The 25134-nt window shown below is 46.2% G+C and overlaps 1 protein-coding gene and 3 long non-coding RNA genes across 4 annotated transcripts; all 4 read left to right on the top strand.

Moving 5' to 3' along the window:
• The first annotated feature begins 5488 nt into the window (after positions 1-5488).
• On the top strand, positions 5489-6404 carry LOC120654203. Its single transcript, XR_005667020.1, has 3 exons — positions 5489-5733; positions 6123-6258; positions 6354-6404. It is a non-coding gene; the product is annotated as an uncharacterized LOC120654203 (long non-coding RNA).
• A 4792-nt stretch (positions 6405-11196) lies between these two features.
• LOC120656773 lies at positions 11197-13772 on the top strand. The gene is made up of 2 exons (XR_005667992.1): positions 11197-11622; positions 12464-13772. It is a non-coding gene; the product is annotated as an uncharacterized LOC120656773 (long non-coding RNA).
• A 2490-nt stretch (positions 13773-16262) lies between these two features.
• Positions 16263-18091, top strand: LOC120656772. Its single transcript, XR_005667991.1, has 2 exons — positions 16263-16913; positions 17636-18091. It is a non-coding gene; the product is annotated as an uncharacterized LOC120656772 (long non-coding RNA).
• A 487-nt stretch (positions 18092-18578) lies between these two features.
• Positions 18579-21400, top strand: LOC120656771. Its single transcript, XM_039934954.1, has 7 exons — positions 18579-18999; positions 19095-19665; positions 19755-19880; positions 19999-20070; positions 20175-20240; positions 20712-20750; positions 20829-21400. The coding sequence occupies exons 1-7, from the start codon at positions 18614-18616 to the stop codon at positions 21015-21017; spliced, it is 1449 nt and encodes a 482-aa protein (XP_039790888.1). The 5' UTR covers positions 18579-18613; the 3' UTR covers positions 21018-21400.
• Positions 21401-25134: the final 3734 nt, after the last annotated feature.

Below are 25134 nucleotides of genomic sequence, written 5' to 3'. Positions count from 1 at the left end.
GCCGGAAGAAAATCTTGCAGTCAAGCTGGTCCTAACACGGGATGATGAGTTTACAGTCGACCGTAACATATCCCTCCAGCGGTCGATTTTTTTTCCATCTATGTGCGCGGGACTCACGGGACTTTTATCCTAACAGCTCTCCCACCATGTACATGGGCCCCACAACTATGTTATCCCGTTCACTCTCATCCACTAATTTTTCTCCTTCTTCCGCATTCTCTTTCCTTCAGAGGTGGGCGCAGGCTGGGTACCGCTAATTTGCGGTCAACCGCACGGGAGCGATTCGTCCGGTCGATTTGCGGACAGGCCGCACGTGCTACCCCGCCGCACGTCCACCTCCCGAACGTGCTACCCCGCCGCACGTCCACCTCCCGAACGGGCCATGTATTTGTCTCTAAGTGGACTGTTTTCATTATCTTTCTTGCTTCCAGATTGAATTTCCTGTGGGCTGTTTTCAGTGGGCCATTATCATTCTCTTTCTTGGTTCCAGATTTTCTTTTGAGAAGCTAAATATTTTGGGAACATGGGGATGAGGGTGTATTTTTGGGTGGGGGGGGATAAAAGTAAGTTTCGTTTCAATTTTATTAACACATATAAAAAGATCATTAAAAAACTACGAAAAAAAATACATGAATAAGATATATGATCCTTTCCAAATATTGTTTAGCATACCAAATATTTATACAGCTGACATTTAAAAAAATGAACTAAAAATTTTGCAGCTGACAAAAAAAACTTTTTCCTTGACTGCCGTGTAGATGAACGGTTACTTTCTGCTTGTGCTGCTCAGCGAGAAAAAAGAACAAATGAAATAAAATAAGTAAAAAAATGTGAATATAATAGAATTACAAAAATGTTTCTTACCTTTTACCCCTAGCTTTGTAATTCTCAACTTCAATTCCCTATTTTATTTTATTTTTAAAAAGGCTACATCAAAATTTGGGCTATGACAAAAAATTCTATTTAAAAAAAGGTGGTCTCCACAAAATTTCTGAATCATAAAAAGTGGTCTTACATGTTGTCTTGCAATGTCCTTTATTTCTGGCATGATCAATTCGTTCTCCTCATGAGTGCATAGATAATATGTTATAGATTCACGCAATGGCTTCGCATGCTCCTGTTGATGAACGGGAGGTTCAAAAAACTGAGCTAGAGAATGGTGCTGCTTTTTTATTAAAAAATAAGCATGAAGACATTTAACAATAACAACAAAAAAAAGTAACCTCTTTGAAGTGGAAATGTGTCTTGCCATCGTACGCTAGAAGTTGTAGAACAAAAACCCCACTGTCATTGCTGACATGATATATAAAAGGTTACTAATATGTTATGTGGATAGAAAAAATTCATAGCAAGTCAAAAAAGGTTTTGTAGAAAAAATATACTTGCGGTGGAGAATTACTCAACTGGTTGGTCTGGTTGGAGACACTTCCAAAAACAGTGGGCATGTCATATATGTTGCTCACAATATATATATACATACGAAGGGAGGCGGTATGTTGCTCACAATATGTTGGTATACAGCTCTTTGAACAGGCATTGAAACAAAGACATGGCAGTACACAAGAGGATTCATAGATGTCGTGCTTTCGGGTGGAGTCTATTGTGAGTTTCTAAATGTTGCAATTGAGTCATCAACTTGTCTTATAGTTTCCTCATTCCAGATCATGTCGTCAAGATCAGAACACATACCATCAGTGTCTATATTTAAATCAGCAACAGGTGCTGAGAAGCTTGTGTCCGTAGTGCTGTGTTTCAGGTTGTTCAGTTGGATATCTTCATTTGTGGGATGCTTGTGAACAAAATCTATAGAGATGAGAATATCTGATTCTGATAGGTGGTGGTCATCTGATTTTTTGTTATCCATAGAATCAACCAAGACTTGGGTGTGCTGAGGTGTCGCAAATTGAAGTTTCTTCTTGCGAGCTGCAAGCAATTTGCTTATCTTTTCTAGTTGCAAATCATTTAATGATGGAAATCTAGTTTTTTTCACACTTGTTTCATCTTCCTTGATACTACCACTACCAGACATTCTGAGCAATGATGCTGGTAATGGTCTTTTCTTCAATGGTGCGCTGTTTATTGAAGATGACCGACATGAAACATTTTCAACTTGAAGCTGCACTTTCTATTCTACAGGAGGTAAATGTCCATCAACTGAACCAGACTCCATGCCTAATTTTACTAATGAAAAGGTAAAATCGCTGAGGTTGGCTGACTCCTGTTGTGGTGCAAGATCCAACTGCTGAGTGCCAAAAATTAGTTTATGCAGATCTGCCATAAAAGAGGTCTGACTAGAGCAAATATCAACAGCATCCTCTGAATGTATTGGCTCCAATTCATCAATGAAATTCTCAAAAATTTCTACAGCTTCAATTTGAGCATCAATGATTTTTCTAAAAAAATAAGTTGAAAAAAACAAGATGAGAAACAAATAAAAAAAGCTGGGCAAAAAAGATATATAAAAATTTTGCTCTAGAAAATTATAATGATGAAATTTTTTAAAATTAAATTTTTCGAAGAAGCATATTGTCAACAAAAAAAATAGTACAAAAAAATTGAGAAAAAAACTTTATACTAAAAATTTTTACTTAGGAAAATTTTTTGAAAGTAAACATTTTTTGAACAACCATATATTCTCAACAAAAAAACATTTCGTACGGGGAAAAAGAGATGATGAACAAAACTTTTGAGGTAAAAAATATAATTAATGTAATTTTTTTATTTTATGATTTTGCAGGAAAAATTAGGGATTGAAAATTTTTCAGAGATAGAAAATTTGGATAGAAAAATTTTGAAGAGGTCAGATGAAAAAAATTGTATAAAGAAACTTTGTAAAGTAAACTTTAAAAAAGAATATTGTCAAAAAACAGAGCAGGGCAAAAAAGAGTTGAGCATAAAAATTTTTAGTAGAAAATTTTAATATGAATTTTTTTTTTTGAAAAATAAACATTTTTTGAACAAGCATATATTATCAACAAATAAACATTTCGTATAGGGAAAAAATAGATGATTAGAAAACTTTTGAGGTAAAAACTATAATTCAACTAAAATTTTTGATTTGATGTTTTTCAGAAAAAATTAGAGGGAGAAAATTATCAAAGAATAATTTTATTAAAAATATAAGACACATAGAAAATTTGGAAAAAGAAATTTTTTTGAAGAGGTAAGATGAAAAATATTGTATACTTTTTTTGTGGAAGAGAATGATAAAAATTGAACGGAAAAAAAATCTTTTGAAAAAAAGTGTGTCCGTAAAAATTAATGAATGGAGAAAATTTGAAAACTTATACTGACCCTAACCAGTTAGCACAAAGAATGGAAGTATTACGTGACTGACCCTAACTAGTTAGGACGAGAATAATAGTATGACGTGATTGACCCTAACCAGTTACGATGAGAATGACAGTATTATGTGGCTGGCCATAACCAGTTAGGACGAGAATGGCAGTACTACGTGAGTAACCCTAAAAAATTATGGCCTAACTGTCACGCTGAGGTTATGGCCTAACTGCCAGCAAAGCCCTGTCGCGCTAGCTAGCTGCCGGCGGCGGCGAGGGGCGCGAAGGAACCCGATGACCGGTCGTCGCGCCAGGCGAGGCTAGTAGCCGCCGCCACTGTTCCCGGCACGGCGGTCTATTGGGGCGTGAATAGTAAGTAGATAGCCTTGCACACGCGGCCCATGGTCCTCTCGACACGGGAGGATTGGGCCCGGCGGCCGCTCCTAACCTCTGTATTATTATTGAAGGCCTAAAACCACATCGACTGTTTACGAATGAATCTCAGCTCCAACACGGCTGCACTGATGTATGCCTGAGCGGCAGCGACAAGCAAGTACCGTACACATACTGACATACGTGAACATTCGCTGTACCCTACAGACATAGGTGGAGTGCCACACCTGGCCCGGCGTGTGCTAGTGACTACCATGCACTATTGTTGCGTGTGACCGTAAAACGCAAGTCCTGTAGGTTTTTTTAGTTAAGAAAAATTCCAGATTTAAATGAAGGTCTATAGCTAAACTGCAAGATCTCTTAGTGTCTAAATCTCAAAATGAGAGATTAAAAAAAAGCTCTAAAATAAAGAAAGAAAGCTAGAAGACTATGTTTAAATCTGTTTTTCTTTCGTTCAGGTTCCAATCCTGTGATAGCTTTGTGCAGCACCAATCTATCACAATCTCTTATCTGCTTAGAAATTTGTTGATGCTTGAACCTTTGGTTGCCTGCAAAATTCTTTCACGTAAAACCATATAAATAGAATCTGCTTAGACAAGTAGTGTAGGGTATAACTGTTTATCAGGCCCGTTGAAGGCCAAGTGCAAGATGGGCGACCGCACAGAGCCTCCAGAATTGGAGGGCCCCAAATTATTTTGTCAAAGTCCATAGCAGATGGCAGTTTAGAGCAGCAACGACCATGAGTCGTGTTTGGATCCAATGGCTAAAGCTAATTAGTTCAAGTAAATAACCCTCCATAATTTTTGAAAAAAAATAGCCCTCCAATAAAACAGCTCTTGACATATTTGGATTCAAGAACTATTTAGACTTTAAAGCATCTTTTTCCAATCATTGGAGCACTATTACCTCTCTTGCTACAGTGGGCCCCATTTGAAATAGCCCAAATAATCACCCTTTGGGTGGGATAGTTTTTTGAGGTTAGCTATTTGCAAATAGCCAAAAACTAGCCCTCATATTTGAGAATTTTGAGCTATTTTGGGTTATCTTAGGCTAAAAATAGCTTTAGCCCTTGGATCCAAACACGCTCCATGTCCGCTGGGACTAGAGGGAAATAAAGCTAGTGGCCCATTGCAAATTCCTTCCATGCGAAGACACTGTCGCCGTCGTCAATGGCTTCATTCAACTGATCGATATGAATATTAACACCGTAAACCGCATCGCTCATCGTTAGACGGCGGACGCCCATTCGTGCCAAGATCGAGGTGCCGTCGCCAGTCACCGCACCGCCGGCCGCACCGTCGCCGGCCGCACCGTCGCCGCGACGCACCGTCGCTGGCTCGCCGCGGGCCTCCATTTGCGTTTCGCACACGGGCCTCCAAATTCTGGAGACGGCCCTGCTGTTTATGTATACTATATACATCGTCTGAAAAGGACCCGACCAACAACATGGCACGGATTCGCGCGACAATGCTAGACCGTTTATGACCAATAATGTCCATTTTTTTAGCTCGCGAGTCTTTTCAGCAATCACCAAGGCCGGCATGCATGCTAGCTGCTACAGGCTCCATGCCAGCAGATGCTCTGCATCCGCATAACCAGTTGAAATCAAATGTTGTTGCACATAGGCTGTTCCAGTAGATCCCCCGTCTCGTCGCGCATGCGAAAAAAAGAGCAGATGTGCATCGCACGGCGACTGTAGCGCTCTGCAGCGGGGTGCGGATGCGGTCGCGTAAAAAAGGAGCCGGCCCCCACGCACCGCATATCCACGTGTTCTCTCTCCTCACCGCATCCTCTCTCTCCCCGCCCATCCACACGGACACAACTGCCGACGCGTCTGTCTCGCGCTCCTCTCCGCCCTCGGCGAACCTCGCGCCGACGCCCCCTTTCCCGGCCACGGCGACCTCGAGCTGGAGTCCAAGGCAAGATCGAAGAGGGCACGGCAGCGGGAAAGCACAGGAGCAAGGAGAGGACGACGGAAGCGGCGGCGGCGCACCCAATCCCAACGCCCATCCTCACCCGGAAGCGCTGGTTCTTCGTCGGCTCCGGCTACGGTCGTTGCAAGGTGAGATCTTTACTCTGCATAGTCTGGATTGGAGGTATAGGGCTTGATGCAGAGGTGGATGAAGTGCAGAGGGCGGGGTATTTTTTACCTGTGTGGGAACTAGTTGATTCAGGGATGCGATATCATACTCCCCATAGATCCACTACTTTGAATGATTTTCCTGACCAATTGATGAAGACTGTATGAAGAAATTGTCTACTTGAAATCTATTTTTACATTCTCTGTCCTAGTTTTTTCTCTCTCCCTCACATGAAATCTATTTTTCTCTGTTATAATAATTTGTTGTGTTTATGCAATGCCCCTCTGTTTGTGTTCAAGTGACTGCAAATTTGTTTGTTTCCACAAGCTACCCTCTATTCTTCACCATACTGAATTTTCATATGTGATAGGGAATTAATGGACAACTTGTGGTAAGGAATCGGTGTTGCTTCTCAGCAGTTGGGTGAGGTGAATTACACCCCTGGCATCGACATAGATGAAACCTACATGCCAACTGATCAGCAACTTAACAACTTCACTCCTGAGGTACGACATTGAAATTCTAGTAGAATTGAATTGTGTTCTCAAATCGTTGTCGAATGTGTTATTGCACTGACTATATTGTCGGTATCTATTTTCAGGGATCCGAAAACGTGAACCCTATGCCAGCAAAACCAGCAAAGCCTAGGAAAAGGAGGACTTGGACCCAAACGTTTGAAGAACTTCAGCACAAAGGAGGATGGAATCTTATGCTCAGCATACTTGAACGTGAGCAAGGATCCTATTGTGGCAGTGAACCAGTCATCGGGATCATACTGGGCAAGGATAACAGCTTACTGCGAAGAACACAACTGCCCAAGGTCAAAATCTTCGCTGCAGCACAGGTGGGGCGATATCCAGAAGGATACTTCAAGATTCTGCGGGTTCTACGCTGAGGTTGAAAGGAAAAACCAAAGTGGCAAGAGTGAAGATGACAAGGCAAGGAACTATACGCTCTAGTGCTACTATTAGCATTGCATAAATCCTAGTACATTCTTTCTGATTTTTGCGACATTAAAATAAAAAGAGAGCTCCAAGTTTAAACTGGTGAATATATGTGCAGGTCAAAGATGCCCTCCAGATGTATGAGGGTATTGTCGAATCCACTTTCAAGTTCATTCATTGTTGGTACATGTTACGCAATGAGATGAAATGGAACGAGTGGCTCGCTTCCATGTCTGCAAGCAATGGGGAGCAATCTACTGAACCTGCCAAGGCAAGCACAGATGCCACACTCCCACCTAGAATTGATAGGCCAAATGGCAGGGACAGGGCAAAGAAGCCGCGTACCAGGCTACCAGCAGCACTGCCTCTTTCAGCTTGCCTTGAAGTGCTGCAAAAAATGTCCATGGACCGCAATGCTTATGAAGTACGGGTTGAGGCTGCAACCAAGGAAGAAGCCAAGGACATCGCTTCTCGCTCAGATCGCAAACTCGCTCTACAGGAAGAGCAGTTGCAAGTCCAGAAAGACCAGTTGCAAATTCAGAGAGAGCTACTCGAACTGCAGAAGGCAGATCGGGAGGAACGGGTCATGAGCATGGATCTCGAGAAGCTGTCACCATGGGTTCAGGAGTACTACATCAACAAACAGAAACAAATCTCCGCAATGAGCCTGAGAGGTGATGGTTCCAGTGGCCCTAGGGGGCAATAGGTGTAATGGTGTGCACTACCTGTAATAATATGTGTTGAACTAGTTGCTTTGTTATGAATTCAGATGATAGTGTGTTGTATGCTATCTATATCATTTTCAGACGTTGAGAAATTTATCATCTTTAGACCAAATTGCATGACAAGCTCATCGTTTGTTCTGCGAATCAATGGGTAACAGGTTTGTTTAACGCCCACGCATCTTGCCATTGTAATGGAATATATGGTATACAATATTTTGGCATTGATTTTAGGACAAATCATGGCACAAAAAAAAGATAAACAAGGACATAACTCAAGACATAAGTGCAGGAACTATCTGAAGAGTCCCTGTGTGTGACACTAACCAACACCTGTAGACAGATGATGACACCTTTCCCATGTACAAATCAGAGCGAAAAGCCATCTACAGACTGTATGTAGCAAACTGAAACTTATAAAAGGACACTTAAGTTAATACTATAGACTGAAGTTCATTCCATTAACATTGACACTTCAGAGCCTTGAGTTTGTGAGCAACCAAAATACATGTAGCAACTTGCTCCATGGCACACCTTCCTTTCCAAAATTCTCAGAGATGCTCCTGCACAAAAGAATGTGATCATACATACTTGCATTAGCTATCAATGTCAAATAAATTTAAGAGAAGAAGTACGTGTTATTGAAAATTTAAAACTAACCTACTGAACCCCGAACTTGTTCCAAACGTGCTCTATCAGATCAGCCTTGAGCTGTTCATTTGCTGGTCGGCTTTGGATTTGCCGGTGTCGTGCAATCAATTGACGAACTTCTGGAACGTTTCAACTAGGATCTAACCTTGGCGTTGTTGCGCCATCATAATCTTCAATTCTCAGCTCCTCCATCCCTTTCTCATAATCAATACTCATATTATGCAGAATGATTATGCAATCAACTATATACTTCAGGGCTACTGGCTTAAACCTCCGAGCTGGTCCTTTTATGATTGCATACTTTGCTTGCAGCACACCAAATGTACGCTCCACATCCTTTCGGTATGCTGCTTGTTTAAGTGTGAAGTACTTGTGCTTATTGCTTTGAGGGCTAGAGACGCCATTGATCAAAGTAGCCCAAGGAGGATAGATACCATCGGCAAGATAATATCCCATATCATAATCCCTCCCGTTAACCTTGAATTTCACTGCAGGTCCAATGCTTCTGGCAAGGTCGTCAAACACTGGCGATCGATGTAAGACATTAATATCATTATAAGATCCTGGCATGCCAAAAATGCATGCCAAATTCTAAGGTCATAGCTTGCTACAGCCTCAAGAATAATTGTGGGTTTCTTGAAATGACCCCTGTACTGGCCGTGCCAAGCTGTAGGGCACTTCTCCCACTCCCAATGCATACAATCAATACTACCGATCATACAAGGAAACCCTCTCTCTTCAGCTTTCTAAAGAAGCCTAGCAATATCTTCATCATTGGGTGGCCTAAGATATGATTTCCCATAGAGCTCAACCACTGTCCTAGTGAATTCATCGACACACTCAAGGATCGTGCTCTCTCCCATACGAATATAATCATCAAGCCGGTCCGCAGGCCCTCCATATGCAAACATATGCAATGCAGCAGTTACCTTCTGAACTGTGGCGAAACCCGGTAGGCCTGCGGCGTTGACTTTCTTTTCGAATTACTTGTTCTTGGCCGAAACAACATGACAAATGTCAAGGAACATAGCTGTGGACATTCGGAAGCTGCAGACAAAGGTATGATTCATTAAACAATGCTATGAGTCATTAAACAGAGCATTCGCACTAGGAAACTGCAGAGAACTATCAAAGGAACAACACTAACTGGCGACGAAAGAACTTCTCGCCGTAGACAGGGCGATCGACAAAATAATCCATCATCAGCCTCCAATAGCCGCTGTACCTATCCCTGGGCACTATCTCCCTCCCAATTACAGAGCCACGACGAGGACGATCTTCTTCCTCCTCAATTATCTGGAGTATTGTTGCTCCAGTTACAATCTCCTGGTGGGCGTCAAATAATTGCCGTGACAAGAGTTCACGCGCTCTTTTCCTTCTCCAAGCCATTCTACATTCAGACAATGGGGAAAAAATTTCAGGTAAACAGTTAGGGTTCTTGCCGAAACAGTAATTTCCCTTTATAAATCCATCAATTTCTACAAAGGAACAACCAATCCAAAGCATGTCTCCTCCATAATTATTTTGCAATTTGTCGTGTGTTCGTGTATGAGAGAGCAAGAAGAGTCCAAAGAACAGGCAAAATCTGATTAAACAAAACCAATGCTCTGCAGCCTGCCGATGACGAGCCTGGGCACCTGCCCTGGGTGGACGGGCGGTGGATCCGCCGGAACAACTAATCCAACCACCGATTGACAACAAATACATGCGTATTAAGCCATTTTCTTACCTCGATCCGATGCTCTGGCGCTTCAATTCCAATTCTGTCTGTCGTCTCAACGATTCTTGCCGCTACTCGTCCTAGTCACCGATGCCTTCCGGAGCTACGACGACGCCGACATTGGAGAATAACCTAGCGCCGTTTGCCGGCCACGGACAGCCACCTTCACGAGCCGATCTGGGCGGGAGGCATCCCTTTTTGGCGGGAGGCAACCTGCTCCGGCGCTCCACTGGCGGGAGGCAACCGTCTCGGCTATTTGCGAGACCGCGTCCGTATTCTGCTGGAAAGGGGCTTCTCTCATCGCGATGCGGCCACTAGGCCACGGTGCGGATACAATCTGTTTTCCGCATTCGCAACTGTGCGCTGCTGGAAATAGACTTAGTTAACGTACGGGTGATCACGACAGGAGTTAACTGACAAAGCAGGAAAAAGTACGTGTGCTAAACCAAAGCAGAAATCAACTCGTCTCATGCATCACAGCATATCAGAGATCGATTTTACGCTACGTATTACGTGGAGCGTGTCAGCGTGAAGACAAAGACCAGATGGTCAAGGGGGGGCCTGGGGATCCGACTCCGACCGGACTCTGGCGGGTTCACGGGCGGCTCGGTCGGAGGCCCCAGCCCATCTTCTCCGGTACGCGGGCCCACAATAATCGCCACAAGCCCACAACGCGGCACGAAGATTCTCCCCTCCGGCTCAGCGTCACGTACCGGCCTATCTGGCAGTGTGGCAGGCATGCACGAGCACGACAGCACGGGGCCGAGGGAGCTAGCTAGTCTTAGTCTTAGACTGTGTTTAGTTTATGAAATTTTTTAGGTTTGGATATTGTAATATTTTCGTTGTTATTTAGTAATTAATATTTAATTATAAACTAATTAGACTTAAAAAATTTATCTCGTTATTTTCAGTTGAACTGTATAGTTAGTTATTGTTTTCAATTGCATTTAATATCCCATACATATATTAAAAATTCGATACGATGGGTACTGTAGGAAATTATTTTGGGAAACCTTAGGTAGGCTGGCGTGACGGAGAGGTGGATGGGGATGGCCGCGTACGCATGCTACAGCGGCGTGAACGTGCTACGTGGGTGTGTCAGGTAAAAATGGGCAGGGCGCCTCCAAAAAGGACGGTCGTTACGTGCACCGCTCGCTTCCTTCCCAAATCCCAACCCTTCGTCTCATCATGACCCCCGCTCACGTGAGCCGGGAAGGTTTCCTGTCCATTTCCGGCGTTTGTCGCGTTAGCTGGGCCAGGGCGAGTCACAGGCCGGCCAGTCGTCAGAAAGAGAAAGGGCCCAGCGTAGTAGAGCCCACGAGCCGAGCGTTAACAAGGCAGACAAGTCCAGCCCGTGCGTCTTCGGGCGCCTACTATGAGGGCCCAGCCGCGCGTTAACAGGCAGCCGAGTCCAGTCCAGTCCGCGTGCGTCTGGACTCGGCAAGGCTCGGCGCGGCGGCCTTTTGCGCGGTCCAGAACGGCCCCGGCCGCCAGCGACTGGATCCCCGCCGGCGCCTTCGCCGGATTCACAGCCACGCAGGGCGCGCCGGAGCCGCGCTCGCGGAGGAGTGGCGCAACGCCGCCACCCTCCACGACCCAGCGCGCGCGACGCGAGACTCCCGCGCCGCAGTTCAGGAGTGCGATCCGTGTCGGACCAGCTTCGTTCCGCGGAATCCACGCAGTTCGAGCGCGACCCCGCCTTCAATCGGGCTGCTCCCGGAGCCGCCGCTCGTCGCCTGCGGCGGCAGCACGAAGGGGGGGGGGGGGGCGCTCGGCGGCCGCGGCCATCGTGAGCTGAGAGGATGCTACGGCTGCTGCGGCGAGTGTGGTACGGTACGGCATTCTGATCTGTAATTGCCCGTTTAGTTGTCTCATGCAAGTGCTCGTTTGGGACCGGGCTGGCCGAGCCCCTACGCCGGAGTCGATTTCGGCACGCGTTTGAGATTCGAAATATAGCTTTCTATATATAATGATGAGGATACTCTGTTAATTTTAACCCCTAATTTTTATGGTCTCCAAGCACACTGTTGTTTGCTGTGCCACTATTCTTTTCTTTCCCGTTGTTGCATTTTGCTGCATATCATCTATGGATGAGCCTTAGCGTTATTTTCCCCACCAAACTAAATGTTCCCATAGCTTGAATAATTAATATGTTTGCTGTGTAGCTGCTAAAACTGCCTCTCCCACCAGTTGAGTGGATCAATGTTTCCCTAGTCATATAATTAACTCTGGTTCAGCTTTACTTCTAGGAGTTACTGAACCAATCTTAAGAAATGCTTAGAGTATTGTCCGGCTGCTGAATATGCTTTCAACAAGGTGCAAAAAGCTGGGCTGCAGCATTCTGCTGTCTCCAGTTTTTTTTTCCTTGACACCTGGTTTTATCATACTTCATTTCTTACGTCTTCAGTTGTGCACACAGCTTACTTATGTACTGCTTAAATCAGCTGCCGCTGACAGAGATCTTTATGAAGCATTATATGAGCATAGCCAGAATGTGTTATTGTGTTCGCATAATGGAACTGGCAATTCCGTTATGATAATGGATATGCATTACTATTTTGTCCTTTAGTACGATTTCAATGTTTCACTGTCGAGCTATGATTGGTGATGGAGCTGAAGCCACTATCTTCTGCTTCGATTTATATTCTGACCATATTGTTTTTTTTTCTTGAAGTTAAAGGCAGGAGCACTGCCATGTCATATAAGGAGCACTGCCATGTCCTTGCCTTCAAGCCTTCAACCATATTCTGACCATATTGTAAGATGATATCCACCTCAACATTTCAAGAGACATGACTGGCATTTTGACCATCATCTTCCCGTTCAGAGTTGTCAACGCCTTTGACTTGGTGACCATGTTTACCTGTCCCATATCACGACAGAGAAAGGCTCAAGAAGAGTCCAAGACTAACCTACAACCGTCCCATAGCTTGTCTCATATGAATGAACACAGAGCCTTGCAATTCTCATTGGTACAATGGTACATGTTATTTTCACCTATCATTGTCAGCACCCACCAACCTATTCGGGTTGCTAGTGGGCAACCTTCACGCTTGATATCTTTCAAATTGAGCGTGAGCAAGCTGTCTGTCCTTGCCTTCAAGCTTCTATCTTATATTATTCTAGTGGTTGACACATTTCAGTGAAGGTCAACTTGGAGTAAACAAAGGGTACTCCTTTACCGGCCTGCCATTAGGTGCACCGTACACAGAACCTCCTGACCCTCTTTTCCTCCTCTATTAGAATATATGCTGCGCGTGCTTAATGCTGCCTATCCCTGTTTTGTCTCTCTAACTTTCCTAAAGGTGAAGGGTCCTTATGTAGTCATTCATGCACATATAATATTACCACTTGCGGAGCTTTATTAGCAGGCGTGATGGACCTGAAGTAGTTACTTGTCTTCATAACCATATTGTAAATGTAGATAGGGTAGGGAGGCTGATTCTTCCTGTCTCCTGTCAAAGTTCAAGTTGAAAACTTTCCACCCCACTTTGGTTGACATCTCACCCCGCAATCACCAATTGACAATGTTAACTTTGAGCCTTGGAAGGAAAATTCTCATGTCCATGCTTTTCTCAGTAAACTAGACAGAGTGCAGAATGAGTGTCCTGCACCACGAATGGAGACACCTTGGCGGTATTGCAAACACAATGTTGTCCAAAGTTTATCCCCTGCTAAACGAGAACACGTTGAAAAGTTGCTACTGTCCCTTTCACGACATTCCTTTAGGTCGAGGAGAAAGCCAAATACAGGTAGCTGACCCCAGCAGACAATTAGATTACTGAGTATTATTGGTGCACGCCTCCCCGTCCTCTATTTCAATTATTAAAAGTGCCAATATTTATGGGTCAGATCAGGGCGGTGATCAGTGATGAGTTTTGTAAGGATTTTCTAGTTCAAGTGGATGTCACCGTAATTTTTGGTAGGAAGCCACCACTCTTGCAAGTCTAAAATTCCTAAAGAAAAGGTACTGTATTTTTTTTTAAAAAAAATTGTTCATTCTGAGATTTGAATGCCGACCAAATGTTCTTATACTGACAAGTGTCATGAGCAATTCTTGTTCCCACTGAAGATCCCTTGTTATGTTAAATAAGTCCCAGGCCTGTCCTTCATTTTTCTAGAATCTAGAGGGGGTCCAGGATATCATTGATTTGAAGAAAGGCTATGAAAGGATCGAGGCCCAAGAAAGAAGGGGGTTGAATAGGGATTTTTTCAAATTTTTAGAAGGTCCTTAACCTATACTAGTATTGCCCAATCTATAAATTTGAAACCTAATGACTAGAGCACACTAGCAAAGGATCCTTAGGTAGGAAAACACACTAACATGCTCATTTTGCCTAGGTAAGACCACACTAGCAACAACAAGTCCTAAACAAGGATTCACACTACCATGCAAATTGTCCTAGTCAAACTACAAGCAAACAAGAGCAAGAGCAAGAACACAAGAATTTAATTGCTTGAAGTAAATGCAAAGGATACGAGACAACCGGATTTTTTCCCGTGGCATCGAGGAGTTGACGCTCCCCCCTAATCCACGTTGGAGCACCCACACAAAGGTATCGCTCACTTGCTTCACCAAGGAGCAAGTGATCACTAAGAATGCTCCTTCTCCATCTCCGGAACAACGAGCTTCACACCGTGTACAAACTTCTCTTCTTGGAGCTCCCACAAACTCCAAGAGCCCATCAAGAACCTTCCGATCACCAAGATCGTCTAGGTGCTATCAAACACCAAGAGTAACAAGCTCCTAAGTCTTCACTTGACCTACACTCAGTTGGCTCTAACTCAAGCACACTTGCTACACTTGCAAAGGTTGAATTCTTTAAGTGTTGAACAATATCAAGCTCTAGATCATCACTTTTTTGCTCAATGCACTCTCTCTTCTTCTCAAGGGTGGCCTCAGGTATTCAATGCGCCCTCTTATATAGAGTGGAGAGGGTCACATAGCCGTTGGAAGTCCACTGCAGAAAAATCGTGACCATCGGAAGAACCGACGAGTTAGAAAGTGAAGGCGTCGGTTCAACCGGTCTCTCTGTGTCCAAATAGTAGCCGTTGGGGGTTCTGACACAGTATCCAGGCTTGCGTCATTGAACCGGTGCATGCTCCGAAGTGGCATCGGTTCAACCGGTGCTGAAGAGGTTCACTGATCCACTCAAACAAGCTCTCTGGAACATAGCACATCCAATGCACCGATGGTAGTTTCTGAAGCGTCGGATCAACCGGTGCTGAAGGCGAATCACAGCCACCCAAACATGCTCTTTGGAACAAAATACGTCCATTGCACCGGTGCTTATCTTTTTGACCATCGGTTCAACCGGTGCTATGGAGTTTGTTGACTTGATTTCTGCTTGCATCCAGAGAAGATAGACCGACAGTGTGTCGGATCTTCCGCCAAGCATCGGATGCACCGATGCTAGGGGCATCGGTTAAATCGGTGCTACTGTTTTTCTTCGTTTTCAGCTGAATTGACTTGGAGTTGAATGTAACTTCGATTGTTTTTTCTTTAAGTGTTGTGTTGACTTCTTTTGACTATCTTGGGCTGTTTTTGAGCGAGTGTGTAAGATTTCTAAGGTCAACTCAATTTTGGTCAAGCTACTAACTCATGAACTCCTCTTAATAGTACGGTCAAGAACTAAAAACTATAAATCCTAGCTAAATCAAGTGTCATTCAACTCCTTGTGACACTTGAGACTAGAAAGGTCTAATCTTTGAAATTGAGTCCTTGGCACGCATGATTGTTTCGAATTGAGGGGTCTCCTTTCACATTTCATAAGAGACTAAACTAATCATTGATTTTTCCTTCAAAATACATATTAGTCGCATACGGTTGTCATTAATCACCGAAACTTACCATTAGCATCTATCGGCCTAGATGCGCTTCAAGCTATCTGAGGCATGCTGCTTGTGATGGGACACGATTTTAGCTTGTAGTCCACTATGTGCCTTTTACGTGGCCACGTGCCAGAGTCTGATCGGTGGTGAGTTATACCAGTGGCCAGTTTGTGTTTCAATTCAAGTTTCATTATTTGATCGGATTAATAGCCACACTAGTCGACTGCTCATAGTCTCATCTTCATGAAAAAGTATGTACAGCCGCAGCATCTTGTAAGCAGTTTCAGTTTCAAGTAACAGTTTTATTGGAACCTGAATGTGATATTACATTAGTAGCTCAAGCCCAAGCTGTAGATGAATGTACTGTTTCTTTTCGGTGGTAATATGCAGAGTACTACTTAATAAAAAGGTCACATGTTACATGTTAGTACATGTTTTACTTAGCCTGTCTCCATGATATTCCTATATTCCTAACTCTTTCATTCTAAACAAAAAGGAGAAGGAACACGTGTGTGGCTTCGGTGGTTCCCTCTCAGTCTCAAGGCAAGTTTTTCTTCATTTTCTCCCTTTCTGTTAACATGTCGAGTTACCAAGTGTTATGTGCAGTCATAATAAATATACCCAATTGTCCATTTGTTTAGGTCACAGTTACAGGCCAAACCACTAGCCTCACAAGAGATGGGGTTCCTCAATTACGGAAAGGGAAACAAAATATTATGCTGTTTGTCTGTTGCCCTTTCCGCAGCTGACCCGCTGTTGATTTTGCTGTGTTCAGATTGCAGCTCCATGCTTTTCTTGCATTCACACACATTAAGTGACGCAAAGGAGTCAGAGAGCAAGTGATTGCAGCCCTGAAGCCCTGCCCTCATCCACTGCCAGCGCCACCGTCGTCCCTCACCAACCCTACGGCGAGCCCTTTCCACTGCGCTCCAACCTCTGCTCCAATGCTCACCAAGTAAAAGCAACAGGGCAAGGTGGCGCAGTGCAGTGACTGCGTAGGGAACTATGCATAAACGACAGAGGGGACTTGCTTTCTGAGGGTCAATGATCGAAGATTTCAAGCTGGCTGACCCACTCAAGTGCCAGGGCGACTATATAAGCATAGTGGCACTGATTACTGTTGTCTAGGAATATTCTCCTCTTTAACGGTTCAATCTGAGTTATGATGTCTGCGGCTTCATTTGGCAATGATAAATCACCTGACTTGGTCACAGTGAAAGCCGAGGAGAAAGTCAGCTGGGATTGGGGTACCGCGCCGAATTCTAGAAGTGACGTGATCTGACGTCTCAAGGGTGAGTGGCTCCTTTAGTCCTTTTAGACTGTGGCCGTGTTTAGTTCGGTAGGACAAAAAAAAATTTGTGTTTCGAATCTTCCCAATTTGAAGCACTAAATGAAGTCTATTTACAAAAAATTTTGCACAGATCGATGAGTTGTAAATCGCGAGACGAATCTAATGATGCTAATTAATCCATGAGTAATCAATAATTAGCGGATGGTTACTGTAGCATCACTGTTGCAAATCATGGATTAAGTAGGCTCATTAGATTCGTCTCGCGATTTACAGCCCATCCATGCAAAAAGTTTTATAAATAGACTTTATTTAATACTTCAAATTAGGAAGATTCTTTTTCACTTTAATGCGTTTACGGGGTGGAACTAAACACACCCAGTGTTTAGTTCTAAAATTTCTCTCTCCAAACTTTACTATTTATCTATCACATCAAATCTTTTACCTCATGCATGGAGTATTAAATGTAGGTAAATAAAAAACTAATTGCATAGTTTTGATGTACACGACGAGACGAATCTTTTAAATATAATTAGGTCATGGTATGACAATAATTACCGCAAACAAACGAAAAGTGCTACAGTGTGCTATAGTGTTCGATGTGACCTTTTTTACCACTATTTTACGCATCTAAACACAGCCTTACTCGGAAGTCCGCATGAATGGTGTAGATCCTACCCTCTGAAGGACATCCTACTAATGTACGAGCAGCATCTATCTTCGCAGGAATCATTTGGTGCGGGCAATGCAACATGTTCGGAGAAGGTATGGTTGGCATGAGGATTGGAACTGGATGCTTTGCGTTAGAGAACAAAGCTCATGCATCTATAGTGATGGAACTTGACTCGGATTAGCTCCTAATAATGGTGCATCAAAGGAGAACTCCAATGACTACTTCCTTTATTCTTGAGATCATCAAGTGGTAAAAAATTAAACCAGTTTTCTTTGCAACTTGAGAAGGTCGAGATGGGTTGGTAGTGATGGTCGTGTTACAGAGCTCTTTTAGAAGCTACTGGACATGCAAGTTTGGTGTTTTGCTTGAAAGTTGAAACCCACTGAATGTATGCACGAGGGAACCCCTCGCTTTGTCCATAGTGTGAGCTATGAGAACTGAAGTATCTTTCGTAGACCGTCGGCCTCAGTTGTCCATCATCTAATATGCTAAGGCTGCCAGGTTATGTCTGCCGTGTCTCACTCTGGAGGCTTCAAACTTGGCTTTATTCTCTTCTGTTCTACGCTGCCCATTTGCGATCGTTGCTGGAATCATCATGAAGTTGATGTGATATGTGTACGGTGTACCTCTAAAAGTCATTCTTCGTTCTGCAGCATCTACAAAACATTATATTCTTCTTGTGAGATGTCAGCAAAAACTACATCATGCAATGGTTAGCGCTTGATTCTATCAAGAGCAAATTCGTGGTGACACTTAAACGAAAGAATTACACACACACACACGATCTAATTAATCGTAGTACTACTTCATTTAAAATTTGGCTAGTGCGTGTATTTGAAAACCGAAAAGAGCCCCCCAAAATTCTCAATGGTGTCTTGCCGCATGCTCGCGTCACGCTGACGACGGCAGGCGTATCATCCTCAAAAAAACCCCACCGGAAAAATATTCCAAGCGCGCGCCCTACAAATAGGCCACCACATGAATCAGCTTTGGTCCACGGCCCCATTGCATTCGATCCGTAGACACATGCGATGCACCTGCACGCAGCCGGCGCCGTGCACCTCCAGTATTTCATGCCCCGGCACCAGCCGCATCATCAGGAGGCCCCCGACCTACAGGCGCAGCTGGGCTCATCGTCGGCTGTGTGCAGGCGCAGCTCGTCGTCGTCCACTTCGCAGCCGCCGCCGGCCACCATGTGGGAGTACCACCAGGCGGCGCATGCGGCGGCCTTGCAGACCGCCTCCCCGTCGGCGCCTTCTTTCCCCTCCTGGAGCTCATCCTACGCCGGGACCACGGTGGCGCTCCTCGGCTCCGGCTCGGCCTTCACCACCGACGCCGCCTCGTCGCCGCCGGACTTGCGCCTTCCGGCCTCGGCGGAGCATGGCCACGGCCACGCATGGGACCAGCACGGCGAACAGTGAGTGTATCGATGACCCTCTTAATAACGCTCTATCCCTTGGGTCTTGCTGTGAAAATCATGGAGCTTAACATGACGGTTTCTGACGATTTCAGAAGTAACAGCACGTGCTACAGGGAGAACTTCCTCGACCTGCTCGCGTCCAAGAACGTGACACAGGAAATGTTCGAGGACGTCCCCTCCGGTCACTACGCCGCGCAGGCGCTGTCGGGGCGTCTCGGAGCAGGCTCCGATGTTGCACCGATCAAGTACGAGGCCACCGCCGGCTCGCCACTGTTCTTTGGGAGCACTGCTCCTGGCATGCACCAGGGGATGAACATGGCGGCATGCTACCCCTACTCAGACCACCATCAGATGAAGGAAGGCAGCAACCAGCAGCAAGAGCTTGCGGCCCCGGCCATGGCTTCCTTTCTTCAGCAACTGAACTCAAATGCTAGTACTGTTGGCATGCATGCTGGTTTGGATTATTCAGGCATAGGACTTGACAAGATTTGCCAGGAGGGTCGAGCAATGGAGGCTAGTTCTTTTGGCATGAGGAGCTTGCCGGATCTCAGCTCTTTCAGTGGCTACAGATCAAACGTGGAATCGACATCATCGGTGCAATCGTACCTGAGATCCAGCAATCTATCAGCTGACAGCAGTAAACAAGAACAGGATATTGTGTCGGTAAGATATGAAATGCTTGTAATCTATCTGACAGCTATCCATATTCTTTTGCAGAAGTAGTGAACTGTTTTTGCATGTGTTTCTTGCAGGCGGCAAGGAGTAGCAGCGGCGGCAGCGTAGCGGCGAGTGACCGGAAGAAGCGGCCGTCCGAGGAGAGGTCGACGAGCACCGTGAAGAAGTCGAAGCAAGAAGGCTCTAAACCATCTCCTCCCAAGGTAACAACAAGGATGAGAACCGCGAAACTAAATTAATTAACTTAAAAAATCGTTTCCATTTCGCGTGTCAATGCAACGAAATGATGATCATTTGAAACATAAAAAAAATCAAATGCAGCAACAAGTGCCTAAAGTGAAGATAGGGGAGAAGATCACAGCATTGCAGCAGATCGTTTCGCCATTCGGGAAGGTAGCTAATGTTGTGTAATGGAGTATACTCTGTGCAAGCAGAGAAACTGCGAAAAGGATGTCTCAATCTAACCATTTCATATATATAATTTCATCTTTTTTCAGACTGATACAGCATCGGTGCTGTTCGAAACGATCAAGTACATCAAGTTTTTGCATGAACAAGTGCAGGTAAATAAGTCCACTCCCCAAAACCCCCGCATTGGTCTGCACATTTTGACCTAACTATAAAAGCTTCCAGAAAAGTAAAAGATTCCTATGCTCATCCTGACATTAGTAGCAAAAGGGTGTGTACCACAGATGCATGAGCAGTGAACACGCACGCACAGAGACACGCATCTTCAGAGGTACAATGAATCGCTGCAACGACGGTGTATGTAGCTGGTTCCAGACATGATATTCAGATATTGACCTAGTTGGACCCTCCTTTTCCCATCAGTGGACTTCCTAGTCATGGCCCAGGAGAACACACAGAATGTTCTCATCTCGTCGTGCCCCACGCACACACCACCGATACATGAGAAAAAGACACAGCCTGCTTGCATAGTTTTGTGCCTGTCGCAATCGCAGGACCCTCGTTCTTTTTTTCAGTTGAGCTACGCATGCAGCTGATCGCATCTCCTGCTTTCTTTCCCCGTGCAGTTACTGAGCGAGCCGTACACGAACTCGAGCAGGAACAAGGTACAGATGCCTTAGCCGCTATCCAGAAGCAGAAGGACTGCAGAATTATTCACCCAGTTGCCGCTGCTTTTGTTTCAGGGTAACCTTCCGTGGGTGGTAGAGCATGCGGAGACGAGCAATGGGGATCCGGACCAGGGTCAGGCGGAGCACGGCCTGCGGGACAGGGGCCTCTGCTTGGTCCCCGTCTCGTGGACCCCGGAGGTCTACCGGGACGGCACCGCCATGGACTACTGGACGCCGGCGTACAGGGGCTGCCTCTACCGATGAGATCGAGAGACCTCCATCGCCTGACTGCTAGTAGCTGAAGAGTTGCTTGCTTACTGATCGGTGGCTCTGCTCGGAGTCGCATAGGGACAAGCCCAGTTGATCTCTGCTTACGGTGCTTGTGGTTCATAGCTGTACTTTGTACTAGTATACGCACGGGTTTGTTTGGCTTAGTTTATTTGCAGCGTTTGCGTTTGTTGATTTGTACTAGCGAGTGCTGAAGAAATCATCTGAATTAATCGGCGTTGCTCACATTTACTTGCAACGATGTTACGCCACAGTCCACTGGACCAATTTCTGTAGGGTGCAAATGAGTGACTCTTAGGTTTCATTTTAAAGAAGTAGAACAAATATTTGAATTAAGAAGAGTTTGGAGTTGCACCTAAGGATCACCTGTTTGCACCTTTTTAAGTTTCTTTGTGTTGTTATTTGATGATGAACCGGTGGTTATTGGTTAATACAGAATTTATAGGATCGCAGACATCTTGAGTTCTTTTTTTCGAACTGTCAACGGGGGGAGGGAATCCCCACCTGAATGTATATTGATAATGAATCAACAGCCCCGTTTTTAGGGGGGAAACGGGGCAAAACCCTTTCGTCCAGTTAATTATGGGAAACTGGACTAAAATCATACAACGGCAGCCCAGGCACATGGGCGAGACTGTGGCTTGTCCACAAAAAAGAAAAACAACAACAAAGGTCCTAGCACAAGGGCAAAATGTGGCACAACCACAAATACAGCAGGTAGGACAAGGAGACTACAACACCCGGGCACAAGAGTCTCAACGACGATGCCTCCAGGGAGAAGAATGACGCCAGAACGCCATCATCATCAACCAAGACAGAGCTCGGCAGGGCTTTCGCCCAAATCTTGTGCCAAGGAGCGACTTCACCAATCTGACCGACCATGGGGAGGATGCAAGAAGAGGTTCTTCAACGATGCCTTCAACAAGGAAAGACCGAAAGTGTCAATCATCGCTGGCCCAGTCAAAACTGAGCAGAGCTTTCGCTCCGAACCCTTGCAAGAGATCCTGAAGACGAGACAACAAGCGGCGTTAATCCAACTGCTTGAGCCCTGGACATCTCAGTACGAGCAGTGGGCACAACGCCGGCCGTCAGGCAGAATAGAAGCCACCGACAGCGCCACCAGCCGCCACACGCCGCGACGACGGGAGGCGCGCACCGATAGCGCCAGTCGCCCTCACATGCCGCGGAGCCGGACGGACTCGCCCGCGACGATGGGAGGCACGCGCCGACAACGCCGGGCCCCGACCAGCAGTCGCATGGCCCAGGGCGGTAGCGGCCGGCACCGCGAGGCGAAGGGGAGGTGAAGCCGCCAGATCCGCCCCCATGGAGTCCAGATCTAGCCGGCAAGCCGAGCTTGGACGCTGGAGGAGGAGGAGGAGGGTAGGGAGAAGGCGGCGGGCCCCGAGCCACCGGCGTGCAGGACGAAGGGGTGGGGCCGCCAGATCTGCCCCTCGGGAGTACAGACCCGGCCGCGCGGGCGGCCGAGAAACCTTGCCGGAGAAGGAGAGCTGGAGGGGGTGTGGCAGGGGACGGCTAGGGCGGCGAGCACTAGCCCCGCACTGCGCGCTCGCGACCAACAAGGGGAAGAGCCTCGCCGCCGCCGTCACCAGGGCCGCACGGGGCTTCCCGGCAGCGCCCTCCGGCAGCGGCGAGGGGGAGGGAGAGGTGGTGCAGGGCGGCGCCGAGTTGCCCGAGCAGGGGTGGGCGAGGGGGGGGGGGGGGCTACTCAGTGTCACATCTTGAGTTCTTGACTACACACTTTGCATCAACCTATAGCTTCTTCCTCCTGCAGCTCCAATGTCCCCAACTCCCCATACGTGCAGTGTTACAGTGTACAGAGTTTACACGCGCAGAAAAAGCAATCGCATATGCGCGGGCGCGTTCCGGTCCCAGGTCTAGGTGTCCGAACGATGCCAAGGCTAGAATGCTCGGGAGGACGCAGCCAGCAGAAGGCCACCACTGGCAGGTCAGGTCGGCCGTAGAGGCAATGCAGGGGTTGCGTTGTGAGTGTCGGAAAGTAACACAGCCGCAGTGCAGATCGACAAGACGTGCGCGTACGCCGTACCGAAGTGGGACGCTAGCTGCCGGCCGGCGCAACGGCGCCGTGCGATTAGCACACCGCCTCCGCTCCCAGCTCCAGAGCGAGCTGCATCCGGGCCTGCTCCCCAGGCCAGGAGGGCGTCGCCGTCGCCGTCGCCGTCGCGGTACTTTTCAAAAGAAAAAAACAAGGGGATGGCGTCGCGGGGATGACCGCGACGTCCCCCGTCGACGTCGCCACGGCGGACAGGTGAAGTATATGCCTCGGACGAGGTACTCTGCATTTACACGCTACGAGAAATCCTGGAAGGCGGAAGCCATGGCACAGGAACTCGATGGCAAAGTGGCACCGAAGACCGCAAGAAAAGCCCAGCCCCTAGCCTTGTTTTACAGCCCCACGCCGTCCGTCTCCCAGCTAATGCGTAGGCAGCGGCCGGGGGGCTTGCTCCGGGGCAGCGTGAAGGAATATGGGGGTACCAAAACAAAATTTTTCTACCACATAAACTAGAATTACTGCAGTTATAGATCACGGGATTACCACTAGACGTGCAGTTGCGAAACTTCTGTAGCGCATCGGTGTAGTGCAGATGGAAGCCGGCAGTGCAGTTGCGTGAACCTCCTCACGAACGGCTCGTCCTTGTGCAGCAAGCGCAGCACCTCTACGAACGGCTCGTCCTTGTGCAGCAAGCGCAGCACCTCTACGAAGTCCACACGTACGGGAAGAAGCTTCGCACTCCGGATTGCAAGATCCGCGAGAACGAACTAGGGCTAGATACGCGAGGAAGCGAAGCAGGGAGGAGGGGGCGGCTAGGGTTACTGTAGCGTCGCCGGTACTGTATTTATAGCTCCTTTGGGCGCCCCTTAGGTGGGCTTTCATGGGCCCCACCTTAGGCATCCCCTAATGGGCCAACTGAAGCCCATTAGTGCATCTAAACCCAGTTTAATTTGGATCTCATCCTCATTAGGCTTCTAGCCCTTAAGTGTGTGACCATATGGGCTCACGCGTGAATAGACATGGCCCAGTACTCCTACTGGCCAATAGTTGATAGGGGTTTCTAGCAAGACGTGACAACTCCTAAGCACGCGCGAATCATATCTGTCGAGCCGTCACAATCTTATACATGTTGTTCCCTTTGCCTCATGATATTTGGTCTTGCTTGAAGCCGACCACTCTTTCTCGATCCTGTGATTCGGAATACTTGGTTAACTCTTAACCCCAGTATGGCTATGCATTTCCTGATCCGAATCACTCGAGGGGCCCAGAGATATCTCTCTCGTAGAGAGGGGCAAATCACATCTTGACCGATTATGTCTCACAGCATGCTTATTAACAGACTCGAAAGCCACCTTTATCCTGTTACGGTGCAGTGTTTGATGGCTTCTAAGTAAGTCGGTTCACATCTTGAGTATATACGACAATATCAGGTCTTAGGATACAGCGTACATATTGTATAATGAAAAATCATCATCTCGTGTTGGGTCAGTTCAGTCTCATGTCTCACATAAGCCCATATTATTAGTTTGACATCCCTATGTCCATAACCTATGAAACATAGCCAATCAATTAATACTTGTGCTAGTCTAATATTCATGTGTGTCCTCACATGAACTCCGACTACGAACATTTTAGAATATTTATACAAGTATAGAGTTTCATAAATACTTCACATAAGCATTAATCAATACAAGTTGTCATCCATGAATATTCAAGGTACACTTTATTAATCATGAATACAAGGAAATATGATTACCTGTAGGGCATATTTCCAACAGTCTCCCACTTGCACTAAAGTCAATCTAGAATGTATCTAATACCCATTGCTCTTGTGTGCCTCTCATACTTGGGCTGTGGAAGGGGTTTTGTCAATGGATCTGAAATATTCAGGTCCGTGTGTATTTTGCATATCTTGATCTCACCACGATCGATGAACTCTAGAATGAGATGAAATCGCCGCATAACGTGTTTGCTCTTCTGGTGATTCCTGGGCTCCTTGGAATGCGCAATGGCTCCACTGTTGTCACAGTAGAGATCCAGTGGGCTAGAGGCATTAGGGAA

This window comes from Panicum virgatum, chromosome 1N, assembly GCF_016808335.1.
Source record: "Panicum virgatum strain AP13 chromosome 1N, P.virgatum_v5, whole genome shotgun sequence".
Taxonomy (NCBI): domain Eukaryota; kingdom Viridiplantae; phylum Streptophyta; class Magnoliopsida; order Poales; family Poaceae; genus Panicum; species Panicum virgatum.
Note: the sequence above shows the minus strand (reverse complement) of the source record. Positions and strands in the feature narration are given on the sequence as shown.

What these genes read in the sequence shown, in the direction of transcription:
- LOC120656771 (XM_039934954.1), top strand. Translation starts at nt 18,614, where the DNA reads ATGCACCTGCACGCAGCCGGCGCCGTGCACCTCCAGTATTTCATGCCC. An exon ending in AAGAACAGGATATTGTGTCG is followed by an intron (nt 19,666 to 19,754) that starts GTAAGATATGAA and finishes TGTTTCTTGCAG; the next exon opens with GCGGCAAGGAGTAGCAGCGG. An exon ending in TCGTTTCGCCATTCGGGAAG is followed by an intron (nt 20,071 to 20,174) that starts GTAGCTAATGTT and finishes ATCTTTTTTCAG; the next exon opens with ACTGATACAGCATCGGTGCT.